This window comes from Passer domesticus, chromosome 4 (genome assembly GCF_036417665.1).
Source record: "Passer domesticus isolate bPasDom1 chromosome 4, bPasDom1.hap1, whole genome shotgun sequence".
Classification (NCBI taxonomy): domain Eukaryota; kingdom Metazoa; phylum Chordata; class Aves; order Passeriformes; family Passeridae; genus Passer; species Passer domesticus.
The window spans coordinates 54,841,558-54,866,264 of record NC_087477.1 but is presented as its reverse complement, the minus strand read 5'-3'; the positions used below and the strand labels follow the sequence as shown (position 1 = coordinate 54,866,264).

The window sequence follows — 24,707 nt, the reverse complement described above, 5'->3', positions numbered from 1 at the left end:
CTTATTTTAAAGCTGATTCAAATTCTGAGATTAGATGTCCCAAGAAAATAGATCTGTGGTCCAAATCAAAGATACTTCAGTGTCTGAAAAAAAGTCAGCACTTAATAAATGGAATGCTTCAGCAATAATTTTAGAGGTTCTTATTCCAAAAAATGTGCTGCCTGGATATTGATGTAGCACTCCTGCTAATGTGCTAATTAAAGCCTTAGATTATGTCAACATCTAAGTGGTTCTGAACTTGTGTCTGTGAGTAGTGTGATTTCTGCAGCTCTGGAGAAGAGTTAGGTGTAAGTCATCACTGTAACCTTCTTGGGAAAATCCCATCTAATTTTGTGTTGAGTTGTTGTTTCTGATCTCTTTCTGAGGATCTAGTTAACTCTCAAGACTACAGACAATTCTGTGCAGAGCTGTTTTTTTTGTTGTTGTTTCTTGTGAACAGAGAAATACATGGATGAGCAGATATCTGGTGTTCTTGCTGTATTGGGCTAGTATCTTCTTTATAGTTTTTATAACAGGATGGGAGGACACACTTCTGTTCTCATCTGCCAGGTGCTATGGTGCTTTGCTGTCACCACACACTTCAGCCAGGTCACCTTCAGGGGATTTGCTAGTCCAAGTTCTGAACTCCTCACCTTTTCCTCTTATGTTACTTTAGTGAGCAAATGTTCAAATTGGGAACATCTCTATGGAATCTTTCTGATGGTAGTGGAGTAGAATCTACAATAAAATGTCACTGTTCAATGTAAGTTCAGTGTTTGTTGTTCAGGGATTTCAAAGTTAATTTATTTTCTCTGCCTTTCTATTCTCTGATGTCATTGTTACTATTCTTTGGATTTTTTTCCCTTATTTTTAGCCCCTTCTGCAGTCACAAACCCATCCTCTAGAAAAGAAGCATAGAAGTCTCTGTATTCAATGATGATGTATACTGGGTTAGCTGCAGGAATGCTGTTCCATCCAAGAATGTCCAGCCTGTTTATGATCTTTAGGGGCCTACCTAATGCTGGTGGGGTAGTTTTTGAGGGTTTTTTTGTTGTTGTTGTTTTGTTTTTCTTTTGTTTTAGTCCTACATTGGTTGTGCCTTCCCTGGTCTACTTTCACCAGAAGACTAGGTAGAACACTGATAACACTCTATCAGAGTTAGGGATTTTTGCTTTTAGCATGCTGGTAGCTCACTGTTAAAACACATTCTTTACCTCAATTTTTGCCAACATATGGAGCATAGGCGTAAATCCAATTTCCCATAAAGTGTAAGAGAATGGCAGCCACTACTGCAAACAAGATACTAATAAGTCAGTTCTAAGCAGAATGTACTATAATTCTGTTGTTTGCTCTTTACATACTCCAGCAGCTTTGCCACTTAGGACCTGGACCAAATGTGGGAAGTTAGAAATCTTACAGTTTTATATGTGTCCAAGTTCTAAATACTTCCTTCAAATACTAGAATAAATGTTTATAAAATAGAGATTTAAGAGACCTTCAGGAAAAACTCAGTTAAAACTCTGGCAACAAAGTCAAGTATCACAGCCTTAAATATTCTGAACTGTAAATACTGTAATGTGTTAAACTTACACATAAAGGCTTTAGGATTTTAATATATCTTGTAGACTTATAACTTAGAGATACAGTTGGGCATTGCAGGACTTTTTGAGTGGATACAGAATTGTGTTGGAAGTGGATGCAGTACAATACTCAAGGACAAACTTTTTATCTCCATGTGCAGTGGTTTGAGCTTTTCCTGTTCAACCATTTAAAAAGCTAATTCTTGGAGCTACCTTCACTAAAATGGGCTTTAAAAACCTGTATTGCATCTCTGGCTTTTGAAAATGCCTTGTTTTGGTCAGATACCTGTAGACGTCACATTTCTATGTAGTAATAAGCTATAAAGAGAGCCTATATTTCAATAACAAGGGAATACCTCAGTATAAAGAACTGTGTTCTTTAGTCTTCAGAAACAGAATAAATTTATCTGAATAACCTTAGCAACAAACTTAGTCCTTGCCTGAATTCAGTTGTTTTTCTGGTGGACCTGTAAGGTTTCATTAGCTTCTTTACAGAATGATTTATATTAAAGGACTAGTACATTTTATTTTAACATTTAACATTATTTGATTTGCTGGTTTCAGGTGCTTTACTGGCAATTTAAATAATATAAGTAAATTTGAATGTTTATTTTATCTTCTCATGCCCGCACTCTGGCACCTCTCTGAATTCAGGGTTTGCAGTACATTTGGCTCTAGCATGTTTGTCATGTGTCTTTGTACTGTCATAAGCTGATCTACTTCAAACTCATCCAGCACATGTTCCTCCCTTCCCAAATGAATTGTCAGCGACTTACCTGTCCTTGGAGGATTTTTCAGTCACTGTGGTATTTACCTGTCTCTGCACTACAGTCTAAGGGTGACCAGCCAACCTAAAAGCTGCACTCAGCCATCAGCCTGCACCCAGAAGCAACCCCTGGCCTTGGCTATGTTTGTGGTCTACTTGAGAACTCTTGTATGTAGTTCAGGGCAGGGTCCACATAAAAGCATTAAGTTAACTGGTCAACAGTGATGACATTCTTACCTTCATTGCAAAGGCTATCCCATTTTGTTGCTGCAGTTTTATTGTTGGTTTGTGTCGTTAAATATCTTTCATGCTGTGAACCCATACCCTGGCTTGCCTCTGGAACGTGGTTCCCTGCCTTACTTGCTGATTTTACAAAGAGCTTTCCTTCCCTGCCTTCCTCCTTTTACTTTCTGTTTCTCCTTTTTTATTTTTAATGATACCGTGTTGTTGTGCCCTCCAACTAATTAATTTCTCTGCTTTTTAGAATCCATTACCAGTTTACCACATTTGTTTCTTGTATAGAGTTACCAATAAAAGCAGTTGGCAAATAGTTTTCCTTCTGTGCTTCACATGGTGATCTGTAAAGGAGGCTTCAGCTGTTTGATCCCATTGCCTTCAGTGTCCCTTAGAGGCACATTTTGATACTAAAGAGCAGCCTGAATCTAGTGAGGCCTTTCAGCAATTTAGTCACATTCATCTGTGTCCTATTTCAAATTGCAGTGGGCTTATTGCAGTGGGCCAACTCTGCAAAGATTTGCAGCAAGGCTGCAAGAAAATAATGTAGTTAATAGAGAAGTCTTTTCATCTTTTTTTTTCCTAAAAAAAAAGAAATACAGGGGTATAATATGCTCCGATACAATTAACACTGTTGATGACAGTCTCAGTGTTTCTAGTTATCATTTGTAGATTCCTCCACAACTGCAGCTACTGGATTCAAGTATCAGAGTAGGGGAAATACAAGAATCCCTTGTCTTGAGTAAATGAAGAACTCTATTTCAAAAATCAGGAAGGCAATCCTTTGTTTCATTCTCTGGTGTGAAATAACAATTCATAACACCTAAATGTTTATTTGAAGGTATTTCTCATTAGCCTGATAATGCCACAAATACATACAGTACAATGTAAGCAATAGTTAATGCAAAACTCCAAGGACTAAAAGACACATCACTGAGGGCTGCTAAGTGAAGGCTCAGTAAAGAAAATGTTAATATGTTAACATTTTAGTTGTAACGTTAGTTACAAGGAGTTGCATAAGCAACACAAAGACAGTGCTTTGAATCTGCATATCTTGCTCTTCTGCATTTATTTCTATACATGTCTAGTCGAACACAATGTCATCATATACAATTTTACATTTTAAATATGTACAATAACATTGCCCATTTTCAGACTGATTTTTTAGCAGAATATTTGTGTGTTTTGTTTTCATTGTGACTTTGCAGCATGTTTCTTTAGTTTGAGAAAACCCAGTCAAAGTTTCCTGTAATACCATAAAGTTTACAGGCTATGTTCAAAATACAAAACACTTTTAAAAGTGCAGTTAAAATCAGGGCTTTAATTTATTAAAAATTCATAAAGATTAAAAACCAGAAGGCTAGATTCTCAACAGAATATAATTTATTGTTGTTTTTATTTGAATGAACTACAGCGATTTATCAAATTGAGAATCTGGCCTTTCCAATATAACATTAAGATAAACTTTGCTGTTAAGAATTATTTGTTCAAAGACAGCAGCTCCCTTCAGAGAATAGTAATAATACTGAAGTTTACCTATTCACTTTTAATAACATGTTCACAGAACAAAATGAAAAGCCATTCCAGAAAAGCAGACTGAATAATAAAATCTAATGGTTCTAAATTGAGGTATATTTATATAATATAGTTCTTTCTGAAGGTCTGTACTTGAAGGAGTAGTGTGAAATGCAATCTAAGTAAACTTACATTACTACCACTTTGCTCTACTAGAGTTCAATTTTGCACTGTCTTCAAGCACGTAAAAGCAGCCATATGAATTACATTTTTACTGCTGGCTTTAAATAAAATTCTAAAAAAACCCAAACTTGAAAGAGTTACAGCCTAATATGGCTGGCCACCTTTTTAGTGAGTTTCAAGACATTCCAAATTTTGAACATTTTCCAGTTGTTTACTTCTGAACTGCTGATTATGAAAACTATTCTTACTCCTATTCTTAAAAATATCTGAATTCGTAAATGAGATTAAACTTTCTGATGAATAGTGAATCAGTCCTTTTCTTAAATTAGTATTGCCATGCTCTGTTCAGGTTGACAAATACTAAAAGGGAAGTTTTGTGTGAGGATAAAAAACACCAGTTGGTTATGGTTAGTTTATTTTTAATAACAAAATATGGAAGAAATATTCTCTGTAATGGTTCCTTTGTGGGCATAGCTTTCATTTACTTACTAATTCAGAGTGATATTTTTGTAAGTAATTTCTGTAAGTGATTCAATATGCCCTATTCTCTCTACTGTGTATGTACCTTGCTCCCACTCAAATAAAACATTTTCAAGTAGGAAAATAGGCTGAAGAATCAGGGATTTTATCACCTTCAAATTTTTACCTTTATGTCTTATGTAGGTGGTTTGGAACAAGGGTAAGATATAAACAAACTTGATAACAAAACATAAAGAGGCAAGAGTAAACTGCCTCGTGTGCCTTTTGTTACAAAGGGGGGTTTTAGCACAAAGGCTGTGTGAGCTTGTTACATTCCTTGAAGTTTTGGTCACAGAATATACTGAACTTTCAACACTGGATGAGAATTGAGTACAAATGGGATGCATTCAGATGCAGCAGCAGCAACTGCTTAGTAATGGATTTGTTTTTTTCAGGATCAAAAAAATCCTTGTCCCCTGAGCCAGGGAGTCCATTTATTTTACTTTGCTGTAAAGGATATTAGTAGGAGAATATGAAAAATAATTGTTCTATCCTCTTGGGAAGAAAAAAGTGAAGAATATACATAATATGTCTGAAGGCAAATGAACTCTACAAAAATAACTTTTGACTGATTCACCAGTGAGGCTAACAGTAACGCATTTTCAGCCTTGTGTAAGACAGTACTTTGGAATTTCACATCTTAGGAAAAGAACTATTATGCTGTCCAATAAATAACTATGGAAATGTACAAAGTAAGGAATAATTATTTACAGCATTGATAAAACAACCACCATATTGGCTTAATGAACTATAACAGCAGATATTACCTTTCTTTAGTGTAATGTCTTAAAATAAATAGTAACCTGTTCTGCTTGGATATTACTTACACAATTGCACAGTTCCCTTTCTTTGGATTATTTCTGTAGGCCACAGACCACTTCCGTTCTTCACCTGATTAAAAGATGTCATTCCAGACCGTGTAAGATTTTACATCATCTGGATCCTTGCTGCCATGCAGGTATTTCAGCCTGCCAGAAATACAGCTTCGTCAGAGTCCTTGCCACTGTCTTCACTAGGCAAGCAGCCACCCCCACTTGGGGACCTACAGCTTAAGTCCTCCACGCCAGACTCCTGGTCACTGTTGGCTGAGAGATCAGGATCAGAGCTTTTCAAGTTGTCCTGTGTCAAAATCAGGGCAGAATCTTCATCCCCTTGAGAAGGGCTCCGGGATGGGAATGATTTCAGATCATTGCTATACTCCTGGGGAGTATTAGCTAAGCTGTTGTTGGAAGTATACAGTCCAAACTGTTTGCTTCGATCTTGTTGCTTACTCTTCACTTTATTATTACCTGATTGTGATTTCTGAAGATTTGCCAATCTCTGAAATAAAGGAAATAGGATTTATCATGTGGACACATTTAGGGCCCAGAAATCCTTTTATATATCCTTGCTTTTTTTTCTTTTAAAATAAACTTCCAGAGCCCAACCCACCCTTTAAAACTGACTATTTGCATTTATGGAGTGTGAGAAGTGCACAATTTGTCACACACCAATGTTGAATTACAGCATTCTTCTTCAGCTACAATTCCCTCTGAGTTACAAAAGGATTAAACTTACTTTCGGTAGTACTTGTGCAACAACACAGGTAAAATTTTATCCTTTAAGAAAAACAGTCCACTTTTGTGTCTTAAATGCAAAACATTCACAATAATTTATCTGAGAACAAAGATGATGGCTGAACATCCTCCTTCCAGAAAAGGATGTAGTGTGGAGGGGACTCTGCAGCATGTGAAGCTGGGTTTCATTTATCATCAGTTACCACGTCTGGGGTATCAAGCTCAGCTGCTAATTACCTCTTGCAAGACTTCCAGCTCTTCTTCCAGCTGCTGAGTTTCTTCCTTCACTGCCATTAGATAATCAGTAACTGACTGTCGAGGATGCAGCCCCTTTTCAAAGCGGTTGTACATACCACTCCAGAACCTGGAATTGATGGCAAGGTCAGGAGGAATTTTCCCATTTCGTGAAGTAGCCTCATGAGTGAATGCACACCTTTCTTTTTTTTTTTTTTTTCCTTTCCCCAGACACATTGTCCTAAATGATCTATCCATGCTTATTCATCATTAGAGTGTATACACATAAGTTCATAGACAATAGTCTATGGTTAATGGTTAATTTGCATTTCCTCCATCCTGAAGGTGCAACTCATAGGCAGCTGGATATAAGCAGTTCAAACTAATTTTGACAGACAATAGAAAGAAAGGTGAATGTAGTTTAGATCACAACTGAAAAGGGTTTGCTGAATGCAAAAATTTTCAGACTTTTTTTTTTTGTATTATTTTCTTGTGCTACACTATGGGCTTTAGAGCAATGGTACCTATAAAATAGCCAATGGTAAAGGCAGTTTTTTATATTCATAATTCGCAATTGTTGTTCAATTTCCCATGAACTCAGCTTTGAAATTCTGTGTTACTCTGGTGCTCCTCCTGCCTTGCTGGCAATAGGGCCACAGGCAGGCCCTGAGTGTGTAACCAGTTCACCAGACAGGTTAAGTAGCCGAGCCCTGCTGTCAGCTGCAGCTGTCTGGCCAAGGAGCTGACAGATATTTTTGGAGCACGTGCATGCTGCTTGGTGGCTTATTATTCCTATCCCAATAGTATACTATTTAAATCACATTTCCCCCTTAAGTTTATCATCTGATAGCTCATGCTTGGAAATCTTTACGCACCCAAGTAATTCGATTAAAATCAACAGGATTACTTATCCATTGGAGGATCTGCTGTATCAGTACTTCCTTTATAAATCCCACTATCCCAAAGAATACGATTAATGACTATTTTTAAATTGTTTTAAAGTGGATGTGACCTGGTATAGTAGACATGAAAAAATTCAATTTCTGTCATTTAGGATTTTTATTGACTTTTTAACAGGTGCTATTTTTTGCAACTGGAAAACAAACTGATCAGTTTTACCTAAATGACAGTTTTAATGAATTTCTACTTAAGTACTCCCAAAGTATGTTAAGACTAATGGCACAATTAATTAACTCAGAATGTCAATAGTAACATTTCTGAAGTGATGGTATTTTGTTATGTTTTGAAGAAATATCAGGAGAAACTTAACTTTGTTTTACTTGATATAACAACTTAGATAAAGTCTGGGGTTTTTTTACAAAATACTTGTTTTAGCAATGACATCATATGGTTTCTTGAAAAGTTGCTTTTTATTTTTGACACCAATTGATCCAAACTAACATCACAAAATCTCAGAATGGAAGAAGTTAAAGCAACTGTAAATTTAGAAACAACAGATGACAACAGGACTGAAAGAGGCATTTCTCAGTGGAAGAAGTGAGTAACCTTGAAATTAGGACACACAACTATCAATATAGCTTTAATCTTAATCTTCTTTTCAGACTAATACTCTGTTGTGGAATGGTGCAGAGGTGTTGGCTGACTATGAGCACACAAGGAACAAACATACTGCATCTGAGACTGAATTTACTCTGTATAAACAGCCTTAGAGAACAAGAAATACTTTTATACAAAGGCATTCTGTTCTGTACTAACCCATACTACAACTCCCAGCAGCAAGTGATACTACCTACTTGTACAAGAAGTTGCATGGAGCTATCTGTGGGTGCAGGGTCCCTTGGGTTTGACTGTGGTCTGACCTGTACAAAGGATTCAGGTAATCAGCACGATTTTTCCACAAGTGAGCCCACAATGAATAAGTTCGTTCTTTGATTCTGAAAAAAATACATTAAAATGTGTAAATAAAAATATATATATCAAAGCCTCTATATTAATATAAATAAAACATATTTATATTTTATTATAGAAATAAAAATATATTAAAGCCTCTATTACATTTCAGGGATAGCTAAAGCTTAGATGCAGCATTCTTGTCCTCCGTATTTCCAGTTTACAATCAGCTTCCTTAACAGAATTAGACTTAAGTTACAAACATAGAGAAATAGAGACCCATATTCCCTTGTAGATCACTAAAAGCAAAATCTGATCCATTTCCCATAAAACAACACCAGCTAGAGTGAGTAGGTGGAGAGACTGGTTCCTTTGTGAGGTGGAGACGATCATTTCCATAAGATGAGCTTTCAGACAGATCTCTGCACCAAAGGGATCCCCACATTTAAAAGCACTTATTTCCCACTGAGCTGCAATTTCTTACAGTTAGGTCATGAGATATGGTGATTTGTGAAGGTTTTGATTTTTAATGGATGTTCACTGTGGCTGCTCTGAATTTGAGCAGTGAAAGGGACCAAAGGCAGCAGCCAGCAGTAACCAGCACCTCCTCTCATTGCTACTGCTGACATCATCAGCCTGCTTGAGAAAAGCAATGGATATCATCACGTATCAAGGACCCAGAGCCCTGGGAAGCAGATACAAACATGAGCACTGCCAGGAATGATGATGTTGTCTTTGGGCCTCTGGGCAGGTAGATTAATTCATAATTGCTTTGGGGCCGGTCAGCAGGACAGTCTGCTGTCTCAGTCCTAGGAAGGGCTACTAGACAAAAAGGCTGTTCATAAGGAAGTACCTAAGAGGGCAGGACAAAAATGTCCTGACATGAGATCCAAAGACAGGTTAAAACACAGAGGAGCAGGAATTTTTAAACTGAGAACGTAACTAGAATTATTATAATTTCATACTGGAGTTACAGGGCAGCAGTAAAGGCAGGCCCACATGACTGAAGGCATAATGCTCCTGTCAATTTTCACTAATCCGTGTCACGTACCCCATGGATTATGCTCCCAGCACAGCTACATTGCAGAGGATCAACTTTTTTTGGTATTAATCTGTATTGCCAGAAGACAACAGGCACCCTGTGCCTTATGAAACACATGTATTCAAAGGAGAATGTCTGACTGCTCAATACACCACCAGCCACAGACCCCACGCATAAATATGCTACTAAAGAAAACATTTTCATACTTCAGCTCTCTTCTCTCCTTCTGGCTGTTACACAGGAAATTCCCAAACTGGCAAGAATAGATGTGATGCTGTATGTGGATGAGGAATCTTTCATTGAATTCAAAGGCACAAGGAAACTGTTCCATTAACTGCCAAACACATTCGATGAACTGGTCAATAACAGGTGATATCTCTTTTGGATCTCCATCTAAGTTGCCATACCTGAAACAAGACAAGATACATCCAATTATAATCTGAATTCCTGTAAGAAAACTGAATTAACTCTAAGGAAAACAAACTCCTCACTTTTAGTGTGCAAGATACATCATAGGCATTCATTTCTAAAATCTCAAGAATTACTATATTTTACTTACAAAAATGATGCAAGAATCATGAAGTAGAATGGAGGCAGAATTACAAACAAAAAAAACCTCTTTTATTGGGTGTCTTGTTGTATTACAGCTACAAAAAGCTGGCTGCTGCATAGCCATGTTTTAATGCTATCAGTATAAATGTTACCCTGGTAACATAAGTTATCAAAAGAATGGCTGCAATGACTTAATGACAAAAGTGTGCCTGAAGATAGTTTTTTAATAGTAGATTATTCCCCAAAGTAGAAAACTGAGCAGGAGAGCTACCTGCTCTCATTATAACCTCAGCAGAAAACAGGTTAAAGCTGCCCTCTCTTGGTGAAATTTCTAGGGAGTAGGAAATGTTTACATGCTACTGTGACTATCAAGTGAAGTGAAACTTTCTGTGTATAAAAATGCCTCTTGGAACCACTTGCAATGAAGAAAAGGAGACTGAAAATAAAATACAGATGGAAGTAAAAGGTATTTTGTAAGTCTATATAATAAGAAGAAGCATTTTCAATCAATTATCCTCCAGTGGTGGGTGGGGGTTGTATGTGCATTTATATTTACGCGTGCCAACACAGTAGAATTTTATAAATATCTAAAATTTAAACTTCTATTACCATCAAAGAAAATACAGCAATATTGCACAGCAAACCAAAGAACCAAAGCTATCAGTGGTTATTGCATTTTATAATAGCTTTTGCCACTGATAATCATAAAAAACCGACAGTATCATATGAACTGTAGTAATTCCTACAGAATTTCAATTCCTACAGAAATTCTGTGAAGATGCACAGATTTTCTGAGTTTTGTTGGTTTTTTAAACTATAACAAATTTATATTCAAATCAAGCTATATAATGTAAGAAAACCCCAACATAAAAATAATATTTTTAATTTTTACAGAAAATAGAAGTAAAGTCATGAAAGAAAGAAAATGTGAAAATCTATCCATGTTTAAATATATTAGGTCTTCAAATATTTTTCATTACATTATAGTATTTACATTGGATTGATGTTCAAAACAACTTGTTCAAATAAATGGCTTTCCATTTTGCCTGACATTTCTGAGCAGGTCTTGCTGGGTTTTTTAGAACAAACTGTAACAGGAAGAGTATATTTTATGTAATAGGTAACTCACAGACATGCCTAAGACTAAGTACTGCCTTGGAAGATGTCGAAGTCCCTCTGATGAACAGAGACTTATGTGGGGGGGCCTTGGCACCTAGGAGATCGGCTGGAGTCCAAAGGAATTTTGCAAGGCAGACACACACTACGCACATGGACCTCTCAGTGCTCATAGCAGCTGCAACAGCAGCACGCAGGACTCCCCTTGGTAGTTTTGGAATGCATATATAGAAATGTTTCACTCTGACTTTTCCAGGCAGCTAAATCATATAGTTGGAGAAAAGGGTGTGGCAGTTTCCTGGGGCATTCTGTTGCTGTGTTTTGTAAGGCAGAAATGAAGAAGAACTGGAATGGCAACAGATATAGACTACATAAACACATACATATAAAGAGAGGAAAACCTTAGCAGTGCCTTACCTGTGGTTAAATTTGTGGCCAAAGGAAATCCAGTCTTTTTCAATTAACACCTAAAATGAGAATATTGCATTCAATGTTGTGGAGTGGAGCTGACATGTTGAAGCACACAGAAGGGTGGTGTAAACAAGGAGTGTTCGAATGCCAGTTAATTCTTAGAATGACCAGAAAAGTGGCAAGCAAGAACAATGTAAGCAAGCAATATTAGAATCCCAAATAATTTTCAGAATTGGCAGAAAAATAATGAGCATTGCTTGCCAGCTCAGGGAAACAGCACTCTTCAGGGATGCAGAGGGTGCCAGTATTTCAACACAACTTCAAATATCTTGTTTCATTGCTTTCTAAAATAGAACTTATAAATGTCTCAAACATCCTTTTAACATGTGACCAGTAACTTGATAACCACTTCTAGATACTTTACTACTGCTGATTGACCTGGGAAAGGAACAGATTTTCTAATATAGTTGTTCATTGCAATCTAATGTCTAGAAAAGACACACTTCTGACACTCAAAATTAAAATGTTCATTTCAAATGAGTACAAATTCTTGCTTTCACAAAAGCTCTTTGGGCTGTGAGAAAGTTTCTCAGTCAAAGTTAGGAAAAAAAAACAAACAACAAGCATAGTTGACCAAGTGATCCCCACCTTGAATAATGTTTCATAGAGAAATTAAGAGCTTTTAACATGAACATATAGAAGTGTTCCCTCCTACTTAAAAAAAATAAAATAAAACAAAACAAAAGAAAACAAAAGGATATATTTATGGACAGTTTCCTATTTAAAACAAAAATATTCATCTGAAGTGATGCCATACTACTTCATTTACTCCGTGAAAGAACCCGCTTACCATGAATCCCTTCATAGTTCTGTAATATGGATCCAATAGAAGGCTTGCTACAGAGCAAACCTGGGCTGTCCTATCCCAGCCATCAGAGCAGTGAACAAGCACACTCACACCTTCCTCAGCCACAGCCTAAGGATACAGAAAAAGTCAGAAAGTTCAAAAGCAGGGAGGAAGGCAATGGCAAGAGAGAAACAGTGAGACAAGAGCCATAGAGAGAGTATTAATTTGGGAACTGGGAAACTCATTCATTTTTTACTCTATCACAGAGTTCTTAAATAAAGTTGAGTGTTATTTGTCTCATTTGAAAATGTTATTACTTTAATTTGCAAAGTTTTAATTCGCCCCAGGCCATGCAATATGGTGGTTGAGAATTGCCTGTTTATGCTTCACTACAGGAAGATGTGGGATTCATTTCAGTTAAAATACATTCATCTGTCAGAGCAGACAACTACCTATAGAAGATTCAAATGCTCTAACACATCTCATACCATTAAAAGCATGGCCATTCTTACAACATGGCTCTTAATTTTTCATCTTTATGGTAATGTCATTAAGGGCAGTGTCTATTTCCAGTGCCATCACTAGCCTGGACTTTATTGCAGCACACTGCATTGCACTGGTGACATACTGCAAAGGCTTCTGGGGAAGCCTGTGGCAGTGGGAAAAGCAAAATTTTATCAGTATCTTTAATGTAATAATCGGGGAGAGAGGATTCCATTTTATACATAAACACATCAAGAAGAAATTGTACTGAGTTATCCAGAATCTGGTGTTGTATTATTTTTAGAACTTGAGGGTTGGTGATGTTTTGTTTTTTTTTATTCTAAGGGTTTTGGCCTTTGTCATTTCTAAAGAGAATTGAATTTAGTAAGTAGAAAATAGAGTAGGTTAGGAAAAATACTGTTTGGGGGAAAAAGAGAAAAAACATTTAGGTTAATTTTGGGCTTAATAGGGAATGAGGAATAATAATAATAAATTATCTATGTTTATCTCAAGAGACAAAAATAGAACCCCTGTGGGCAGAAGACGAAGAATTGAGAACTGAGAACCGTACAAATAAGAATGGGTAAAAATGCATGTCTGAGAAGGCACTAGCTAGCAAGCATAGGCACAAAGGATACTAAGACTGGGGAAAAACTGGCAAAGCTCATGTAAATGACCTTATTTCTATGAGCTAATGAAAAGTAGTAGGTCTGGGAGTAGTAATACATGTATTTATTGCACAGTTGCTGTTCAGGTAAGAAACTACAGTTGCCTACTGAGAAGGAAGAAGCAATGCAAGAGAAACAAGCAGTTAGTGAGGAGGGAAACCCATGAAGTTTTATCTGTATAGTTGTGGGCAGTAGGTCATGTGAATAAAATGGCCAATAAGAAATTGTAATCTCAAAAATAAGAACTGAAGCAGTAAAAGGCAGAACACAAGGCTGGGGGCAACAAAATTAAAGCTACTGCTAGCAGATGACAAATGTCTACATTACTTTGCTGGGGAGCAGGGCAAATAATTTCTTATTAAAGCCAAAACTGTTTTCTGAAAGAATTCTCAAGTATATAAAAGTAGAAGCTGCAAGAGAGTTTGGCCATGGTAACTGGCTCAAGAGATGAATTTGGTTGGTTGCCTCATACCTCAGAGGGGATAACACAGTAGCTAGATATTGTGTATAATATAATGTATATTATATATAGCTATATGTATATATTATAACTACCACTTCCACAAAGAAAATGTCCAGAAACCAGCGGAGGAAGCAGGGCAAATAGGCAAAGAAACAGTAACAATCACTGTTGGGGAGTAAAGTAAGGACATTCAAATGCCTGACATAACAAGACATGGGCTAGTAGAGGATTCAGCACAAAAAGACACAAGATTTTGTTAACTATTTTAGAAAAACGTCCACACAACAGCACCTAAGAATCATCTCTCCTCATACACAAAAGCACATCTTGCAGTGGACTTTTTTCAGGTATAACATCACTGAAGAGATAACAGAAGTTACCCATAAGCAGAGAATTTGTTTTCTGTATCTGGTTACTCCAAGTTTTGTTCTCATTTTATACACTTTACCTTTGCAATAAAAATGCCAGCATCCATAATGGCTTTGATGTGCTTCAGCCAGCCAGAATTTTCTAGGCCCCACAGAAAGTCACTCATTGAAGGTGATTTCAGCTCACAAACTGCAAAGTAAGATACATTTTAAATGTATAATAATTAGAGTCCCTCAAGTTCATTAACTGTTCAGCCTTGGAGTTATCTCTTCTTCAGATATCCACTGCGTAAAATGTGCATGTTTTGAAAAGAAATACTACATCTCTGTCAAATTTAACCTTTGAGAAACATATGTATTTGAGAAATGGGGTTGGGTCAAATTTCACCCAATATGCTGATTTAATTTAAAAAGAGAAGCTGTCATAAAGCCTATTACAAGCAAATCCAAATCCATCCTTCTCTGAAGCATGTAGTTTCCAAAATTGTGTTGGGAGTGAAGTTTTCAAATCCCTAGGAGGAGTTGATGTATTTGATGATGAGGGCTTGGAAACAGCATTTGATTTCTGCTGTTGGACAGGCAGACAGACACCTAAATGGTTCTACCACCTCCTACTCCCAGCATCACCACAGATGATGGTGGCTAGTTAAAGTGGTTCACTCCACAGTTCTCCATCCCTGAATTAAACCTCATTAAAGCTTCACTTGCAGTCAAAAATCTTCACTTTTCCTCCTGATGGTGAGGACAAGACATAATCCATCAAGGAAGATATTTTCCTGAAAATGTTCCAAACTTTATGCCACATTTGAAGGGGGAAAAAAAATCACTCAGTTTTTACTCTAAGTTCCTATTCTGCTGTATCCAAGTGTCTATCTTTTTAATAATAAAGAGTGTGCGGCATCAGAAGAAAAAAAGCAATCAGAATCTAAACAAGGTACCTCAATCCAGCAGAACACATACTGAATGAAATTTAGTGCAATCTATTTTCAACAGTAAGATGCTAAAATGACCCCATAAATAGTCTACATCTTTATTTTGATCCATGTGGAGTTTTATTGTCTTTTAAAGAAAAAATATATTAGCCAGTGAAATTAATTTTCAGAGTACAGTGAAAAACATCATGGCTTTTTACTGAGTGAATGTATGATCTGTCAATTACTAATGTCTTAGTAAGTCTCTTGTGGTCTGGAAATCTTAAAAGACTCAGTTATTTATGGCCATGGTGGCCCCTGGCATAGCTTTATTTTCCTTCAGTGTAATTGAAATTTAATTTTACAAGCCAAAGACAGAGTTTATACCATATCAGAACTATCTGACTCTCCTAACTCCATTTAGTTCAGAAGCAAAATGGCCTAATGTGTCCATACAAAGTTTTGCAATGTTTATATGCAAGGCCCCTTCCAGATGGTTATTTTTAAAGTAATTTTTGGAGGATATTTTTAAAGATGCAGAGATAGCAGCACTGAAAGCAAACAGCTTTTCACATGATTAATGTTTCTGTGCAGATGGAAGCATGACCAATTAGTGGCTGAATGCTGGCTGAAGCTGCTGTGTCTGTTTACAAAAGCCCAAGGTAAGGCTGAAACAGTGCTTTGCTCATTCCCACTCCCGAATGGGAGTCAATATTTACTGACCACTTCACTGAGCAAAGTTCATACTGTCCTAAATGCATACACTGTATATTTCACATGACTTTGGCAACCAATCTGGACCTCAATACTGAGTTCAATTATGAATTCAGTTATGAGTCTTATCCTAAAGGGAAAGGGCATTTCCATCTCAGCAGAAAAGGTACCAAAATCTTTGAGAAATATGGCCTGCTTCACGCACAGTGTATGCACAGGAAAATCAAGAGCCAACAGGCAGAGCTCTGAGAATTCCAGCAATGCACCCAAGTCTCAGAATGGGAGGAAGAAAAAGGGCACGTTGCAAACTGCCTCTTCCACCAGCAAAAGTACCAGAGGGGTGTGCTGGACTAGGCCCCCCATTCCTGGCAGGACAGCCATGAGTAGAGGAAGGAATGGTTACTGTGGGCCAAACCCCCTGGGGTTCTCACTGCCTGATCTGTCACAGAAGTCCAAGGACCAGAGGGGCTGCTCCTCCATCAGCAAGTGCTGCTCCTGGTATGAGGGGAGGAGAAGCTCATATTTGCTGTTTAAATACAGACAGGGAGCATGTGGGGCCATCACCACAGTACAAAACACACGGGAGCCAGGTCTCAGCTGGCCCCTGGATGTGCAGCACAGCCCATCCCATCCCAAATCCCAAACAGCAGCCTCAGGCAGACCTTGGATCTTTATCAAGAAAAGTCCCTGTGTAATGTCCTTCTAATGGTAAAAATTGTTTCAAGGAAGATTGCGCACAGGATCAAAATTATCTCAAGGTTCTTCACATAGACCCATCTATAAATGGGGAAAAATAAAAATCCATACTGTACTAAAAGCAGCAGAGATTTTTTTTTTTTTGCAAGGGAATTCCATCATGTTGAAATGCATTTCACTTCCACAGTACAGTCAAACCTCAACATCTTTTACATATTCTGAAAAAAAATCTTATTCTAAAAATTTAATCATTTTATAATGCTGGCACAATTAGCCAAAAATCAACATTATACCAGGGTAAATATATGTTAAAATAAGATAAATTGTCTTGAAATAAAGTCAGTAAAATCACAAAGCTGAAACCAACTTTTTACCTACTCAAATAAATTATTGATATTTTTATAAGTATAAATTTATTTCCTCGGCTTTCCCCCCCAAATTAATAATTAAATGAATACATTCCTAATGTAAATGCATTTTCTAATAGAAAACTGAATACTAAATTTTTTTTCAAATTTTCTTAGCATTGGAAGTTATTTAAAATTCTATATTAAAAATAATCTGCAGTCCTGCATGTGAAGATCTTCTGCTCTTCACTTCTGCTTAGCACCAGTAAATTGAGTGAAACTGGCCTTGCATTTCAGCAACACATCTGGCCAACTATATCTTGATGTCCTCTTTTCATGCTGTATACTTCCAAGCAGCAGTACAGCTCACATTAAACTAAAATCAGTTTTCATCAGCCTCATTTGTCTTTTCAAAGGTTTTTATGCACCTTATAAAGCCTTACCACAGATCATGAGCAGCAGATCCCCATTCTGTAAAGAGTAGTGTAATGTTTTACTTAGGATTCGCTTAGGTACAGTGATATTGTTATCTTATTTATGTATTCTTTTAATTATTTATATATTTATGTTTATATTGATAATATTAATAATATTAATATTAATAATACAAATATTGGTAATGATGATAATATTAATATTAATATTAATTATTATTGATATATTATTGAGGTATTAATTGATAAAAATTAAAGCCATATTAAATGTGTGTTATCATAATCCTTGACAGCCTTTTTGGTTCTAGGTCTCTTTGTATGCTCAAGTCAGGTAAAAGGTCACTAGAAAAACAGATTAAGAGACACATAAAAATGGAAAAAGATAAAAAATATATAGCATCTTACATAAGGAAAGCCCTAGGACACTGAAAGTCACAAGATTTTTCTTTTAAAAAGTCCTTAACTTCTGTGATTTCTAACCTTACCAGTCAAGTTGCTACATGAGAGATTTCAACACAGCAAATATAAAACCCAGTAAAAAAGCAGATGTTTTAACCATACAGCTTATTTGAAAATAGATGCTAAGAATTTGTGCCCTCTAAGCAGCCTGAAGTGTTAAATACATTAGAAGTTACCTTGTTACATGCAAGTTTGGGCCATGGGCCAGTCTCATGAACTTTTGGCTCAAAAATTACACATAGTACTGCCAGTGCAGCCAGACTGGTTGTTTACTATTTTAACATTGATAGTCTTGAGTTGAACAAATAAAGGGACTTGTTTACTCACCCAGCCTCTCTCCTAGACAAACAAGACTTCCTAGTGAACAAAAAATCTTTCTGTTTCCCTACCTGAGATCCTCAGACCAAGAAAACTCTCGTGAACAGATATTTTACCTGCATCACACTTTAATGCTGGTTTCCATAAAATGGTCTAATTTGAAAATAGAGCATGGCTTCCCTATCATGGAAAATTTAAGCTCTTCTTAGATTTCAAATTCACATTTGCATGCACTCAGTGGGAGACAGATGAAGAGAAAAAGAGCATGGGCAGAGCATCAAGTCAAGAATCAGATAAATGAAGTTGATCCGGGAGGTGATGGAAGTTGTTGATGCACATGAAGTAAATATGGGGACATGGAGAAGTGAGCACTATTTCCTATTTGCTTGTTAAAAATCAAGGATGGCTTATTTATCCTTGCTCTTTTCCCAGATGACCTCTAAACAGTTATGCACTGAAATATGAAATGACAGAACAGCTTTGCTGGTTTATATACTGCTAAGTATTTATAAAGCAAATGGTATTCATTTCCATGGGATATTGAAGGTGATTAATTGTTACACTCATTGACTGTAAATTTCATTACTAGACCTGATGTGATATGTTCTATGCAGGGCATGAATAAGTTTCTGTTAAAATTCACAGTCTAAAGTGCACGACTGCTTTACATGAAAATCCCACCATAGTTTTTCTGAGCTCTAAAAAAAATCAATCAGTATTTTCCACTAGCCTCAAAGTCAGCAATAAGGGATTTTTTTCATTTCATCATCAAAATGTAAATTTCAAAAAAAGACATACTAGCAGTAAGGTGTACGGAATTAAAATTAATTTTATCATTAAATGATATCTGGATTTCAGCCAGGACCAAGGTGTTTTCACAATTAAGAAATCACCAACCAGTATTTGCCATGATGCTCCATTGCACAAGTCCCGTTAGTCAGCAGGCAGCTGCATGCAGCTGCAATAGACAAAGATTTCCATACTCTTTTTCACTGCTGCTGATTTCAGAGCAGTTATTCTGATTTCTTTGACAGAAGGATCAATTTTTTTCCTCTAGTTTCTAATGAATATTACCTTCAAGCATCTTCTGCAGACTATTTCTCATAACATGGATGTTCTCAATGCCTATGAACTGAAACTTGATGTTGGAGTAGTTGTCTTCATTTTCATATCCCTTCCCTGCTGCTCTGTTTGCCATTGCATTGAGCTGAAAAACATAGGGCAAATTGGATGAAAACCAGTAGCAGAATATTTTCAAAACAAACCTTGTGGTCTACAGCAATAAATCAGAGCGGTTTAAGTCAGTGACAAATAGGAAGCATTTGCCAGTGTCAACACAAGGGGCTCTGAACCGGGGATCTGTTTACAGCCTATGGCAGGGCGCTGGGCTGCTGAGTCTCTGACATCCCTATTTCACACAGGGAGTGAAACTTCCTTAGTGAGGTTAAACACAAAACCCGCACGGCTTAGGCAGGGTTCCTCTGCAAGAGCGTGAAGGTTTTAATTTTCAAGGGCAGTTTTGGTTTTATGCGGGAGCAGCATTATGTTTACTAGCAGAACGCACCCAGGAGGTGGCAGTGTCCCATCTGCCGTGCCACTGGCTCATAGCGTGTGCACACTCGTGTTGCCCAAGTTACTGCATTTTACTGCTCAAATCATCCAAAAGCTGATACAGCTTACTTCTTTGAAGCTTGCAATCACGAACAGGGAGATGGAGTCGGTTTTCCTAATTTTATAGTAATTGGCTCTTGTTATGTAAGACTACAAATATTTGAATTGACAGCATTACCACAAAAATTTCCATCTGCAATGCACAGCTATTTGTGCTTCAGCAAAAATACTTTCAGCTGGAAATTGAAGTTTTGTCTTCAAATCTGTTATTTGCTTCCTGGCATGGAAATGTGACTAAATACTTCTTTAGTTCAGTTTTCTCAAGCATAAAATTAAGGGTGTGGTTAATGTTTATTTTCCCCCTTTTGGAACCCTTGAGTGGGAAGGAAAACTATCTGCCAAGCTCCTTGTGCCAAATTTTGATCTTTGGGCTGAAAACTAAAGCTGATAAAAATTAATTGAGTACTTTTTAAAATAAGTATTTTTAACTAAACTCTTCTTTTATAAAGTACCTATCTATTTTGTTTTCTAAATTTCCTATAGCAAAATCTCACTGTGCAATGGAAAGAAAGTCTTTTTGCATAAAGTCTATGCTTTTCTGTGAAATTCTTGCTGTAGTGCTGGGGGCCTTCTAACTTCCCAAGAAATATGAAGGCTCTGAGAGTGACAAAGCAGCTCAAGTGGCAGAACCTCCATGCCTCCAAGCACAACTAACAGCTTCTGCTCAGGAAAGATTTCAGAAAGAAATAATTAAGGATATAGACTTCATGAGGCATCAACTGGACAATAAGTGACTCATCTTCACTTCAGTGAGAGCTCATGAAAAAGAAAAAGAAATCTCTTTTAGGCATTGCCTAGGGGACAAGAGGCTGTGCAGATAACTCTGTCTCCAGTTTATTTCCCAATAGTGCAGGCAGTACTACTGATTCACTGCTTCTGTGGTCACATCTGAAACTTACAATAATATATTTCAGTGCTTAGCTAATGGCATCATGAGATATACAAGAATGTCTCATTTTCTGACCTCTTCCACCCCAAACACACATACTCCCAATATGTAACTGTAATTTGGAGCCAATACACACAATTGGGGATTGATTGTCTGATGGCATCCTCCCTCCAACCAAGATGAACAAGCCCAGTTTTTTACACTATATGTCAAAATAGGTTTCCAAGGACCAAACCTGATATTTTAACTTTCAAAGGAAAGAGCTCAAAAGTTACATTTGTGGACCACCATTAGGAATTGAAACATTGCATGAATTTCATGACACAACAGAAGGAACCATACTCTGAACAGGAATTTGGGCAAAAATCCAGCATTTTTGATTTATACAAATCTTGGGCAAAATTTATTTTAATTTGTAGTATGCAATTCAGGAAAGAGCACGAACAAAGAATCTCCACTCTTGTCTATCAACCAGCAGTCTGCTGATGTTTTGACTATCAATGGACAGTAAAAAAAAGATACAGCCTGTGAACAGCATGTCAGTTAAGGACAGAGTCCTCTGTGTGACTTGTTACAAAGATATAAATGATCTGCTGAATCCTAATCTTTCTCTTTTGAAATTGACATCAGTGTTCTGCTATAAACAACATGAGGCAGTCTCTCTCTGCAGCAGCCCATAGCTTCAGGAAGAAAGATCTGTACACACGAGTCTCAGCCACCACAAACCCCTGAAAGCCTAAATGAAAAACATCTATCCTCTAACTAACCCAGCACTCAGCACATAAATACCATTAACTGTTCCTGCAGCAGAGCAATTTTATCACAAATATCCTTTCTTAAAGGGCAATCTGAAATAGCACTCTTTGAAAGTAAATAAATATAAGGTTAAATTTGCAAGGCTTTCTGACACTCATTTATTTTAAATACTGTCAGTTGCCAAACTTGCAGCTGCCATAATATTTACTAACAACTTTTCCACATCATCTACCAAAATTCCATCTGTTGCTCTTAAAATAGTTGTTGTGAAGCTATCTAAATTGTGCATGTCCTTGATTAATCTCAGTGAATATGGGGATACAGCCTGTAAAGGTAGAAGGCCACACTTGCAAGATTTCCTGGCATTTTCTTTAATCTGGAGGATAACCAAGTCAAGTCTTGTTATAAAGATTATGGAAATAATGTCTTTTAGTCATAAACACTAAGTCTACATTAGCTTCTTCTGTAATTACATAGAGAAATGAGTGGCGTAAGTAAATTTGTATTTGGTCACCCTAACATATTCAAATGAAGTGGAAACAAAGCCTCCTTCCACAGACAAATCTTTTGTTTCTAAATTATGAAGTGCAATGAGGGAAGAGCACTTGGAAATGCTGAATTGAAGAATCCATCAACATTCATGATCTTTATAAGGAACTGGTTCTTAAGAGAAATGGGATATACAAGAGGCAAGCAGCTTTTTAGCTGCCTACAGGAATGGAAAGCCTTCCACCAGAGTGGATATCTTATCTTTACATTTGTTAAAGGTTCCCTGAGGAATGCCAGGAAGCACTTCCACCAATACCTATCCATTGCTATATGCTCTACATCTATAAATGCATTATCACGTGCAAAATTGTAACAAGGCTGTATTTGGCATCTGGGATCACAGGAGCTTTGTAGATCTGTCCATTTTTGCTGCACAGAGAGTAGTAGGAATCTGGTACATATTTCTTTACATCAAAACATTTTTTTTTACAAAACAGTTAAGTGAAAACAAACAGTCTTCATCTCCTGACTAGCTCCTGAAGAAGCCAGCATTGCTGGGAATATGCTGGCATTCACAGCTGAGTGAGCCTATTCAGTCTCTCTGTACATTCCACAAAGTATGGGCTTTTTTCACTGCACACAGAAGATGTCTCAAAATAATTTACCAGAAAAAAAATTAAAGGATGGCTCATTCCTGTTACTACCTGGTAAAGCATTATTAATAACCAAGTCAGTATGTCATTAGCAATAAATCAACTGCCTTAAATAGGGAAGAATACCACTATCATCAGACAGGAAACAAGTTATAACTATTACTACCCAGAGAAAACTGTTAAACAAGCATTATTTGGTCAGCTAGGTCTGCATTTCATGTCTAATGCCCTTTCTGAACACAATGGTACCATCCTTTCCTAGTGCTCATTACAATTCACTCACTTCAGGACCACAAGTAAGCTGGTAGCATCCTCGTCTTCCCAACAAAACAGAGGGAACTGAAGGTAAAAGTAGTTACCAGATTACACAGCCCTTGGTGTGACTTGGGTCAATGAGACATGCCAAGGCCCTCATTTTATGGCCACTGCCTCCCATTGGAGCTGTGAGCACTCACAGCAGCTTCCCCCCAAGGCTCATGCCTTCAGTCAGTCACCAGCCATGCAGGTTCCTTGTATCTGCTCCAGCTCTGCCGGCTTTGCGCTTCCCACTCCATTTCTCATGTTTCTCAGTTTTACCCATCTTGCCCTTGCCCCTCTGTCTTCTGATCTCAGGATAATGAAACTGCTTCCTTGCTCCTTTTCCTCAAACATTTATTCTGGGTTTTTTTTGTTTTGTTTTGTTTTGTTTTTTCCTTTTTCCCATGCTATAGCTAATCCTATACCTACAAGGGATTCTGTGGAGGTTTGCCTCTTTAGTTTCTTTTCTTCAGAGGCTTTGGTAACTTCAAGAGGAAAGTTGCTGATAGTAGAAGAAAGAACATACCCCTAGTCTCACCTCCAGATACTGAAGACTATCTAGTCTTTATCACCTTGAGCTGTTTGCTAGTATGACAATTTTGACACAAAGTTTTCTTAGCTTCCAATCTTTTCTAGATCATTATTAAGTTTCTATATTTCTCCATAGCATTTTTTTTTTAACTTTTTTCTTGGCCAGAGGTTTTTAATCAACTATAGATATGGCATCTGATGTCATTATTTATCATATTTCAGATTGTCTCTCAAAACCAAGAAAGTGCTGAAGATATTTAAAGGTCTCTTCCATTCCTGTGATCTCAGTGACTTGTCTTTCTTTAGCCTTATGCAGGGGTCATTGGAATTTTCACACTTCCAGGAGAAATCATTCATGGAGAATTACAGTATAACAGTCAGAGGTCTGCAACACTACAAACAATTGCAAATACATCTTATAATGGGAATTCATTTTGCCAGTCTCATCAGAAATATACTTACTTGATAGCTCCTTTGTGTGTGTAAACAGTTACAACTACACCTTATTTATTTTTCTGTATCTTGACATTTTGCTAGGAACAAGAAAAGGGAAAGGCTCAGTGTAAAGAATAACATTCTCCCAGAGATAATAATGTGGTCAAGGTTCCTAGTTAAGATTCCCCTGATAAATCCTCATGTACCTGTGGAGGTAGACAGGTGCAACTAAGACCAGAAGTGACTTGGTCAGTCACTTAGGTTGTGTGTCTTCCCTAATGGATTCAGCCCAGACTCAGTCTTGCTATGTGCAAGAAATTAAATGTACTTACTTTGGGCCGAGTGTCAACAACATATATGAAATCACTTCCTGGATTGGCTTTTCTGATGGCCTGGAGCATCTGTTCATCCTCAAGGCACCGAGCACTAAAGCCAGATAAAGGCTGGCTGCTTCTACATATGGAGGCCTGCAGAAAAGATGGCAAACAAAAAAACCTTACAGAATTATAAAGTACAAATTATTTAGCATCCAAAAGCATTTATAAAACCAGATCACTGGATGTTTACATAGATGTACAATTACATGAGAAAGGCAGAATGGTAAAATTAATAAATGCATTATTTTTAATTACATGTTAATAAATATATTATTTTTTTAAAGGCAAGGAAGCATTAAAACAATACAACCCCATTGGCCCATGTATAGTCTTGAATCTGAATTTTAGAGCTATTTTAAGTAT

At 37.0% G+C, this 24,707-nt stretch overlaps 1 protein-coding gene across 2 annotated transcripts in view; it reads right to left on the bottom strand.

Moving 5' to 3' along the window:
• Positions 1 to 3,372: 3,372 nt before the first annotated feature.
• MTMR7 (myotubularin related protein 7) overlaps positions 3,373 to 24,707 on the bottom strand; it is a 41,936-nt gene continuing 20,601 nt past the window's right edge. Inside the window, exons 6-14 of one of the 2 annotated variants that reach the window (XM_064418045.1) lie at positions 24,300 to 24,434; positions 19,321 to 19,453; positions 14,448 to 14,557; positions 12,389 to 12,514; positions 11,545 to 11,594; positions 9,666 to 9,866; positions 8,321 to 8,461; positions 6,570 to 6,696; positions 3,373 to 6,096 (exon numbers count right to left, since the gene is read on the bottom strand). In XM_064418045.1, the coding sequence (XP_064274115.1) occupies positions 5,740 to 6,096; positions 6,570 to 6,696; positions 8,321 to 8,461; positions 9,666 to 9,866; positions 11,545 to 11,594; positions 12,389 to 12,514; positions 14,448 to 14,557; positions 19,321 to 19,453; positions 24,300 to 24,434 (1,380 nt within the window). In that variant the 3' untranslated portion in view covers positions 3,373 to 5,739. The remainder of the gene's footprint in view (positions 6,097 to 6,569; positions 6,697 to 8,320; positions 8,462 to 9,665; positions 9,867 to 11,544; positions 11,595 to 12,388; positions 12,515 to 14,447; positions 14,558 to 19,320; positions 19,454 to 24,299; positions 24,435 to 24,707) is intronic. The other variant, XM_064418046.1, reaches the window with a different exon arrangement.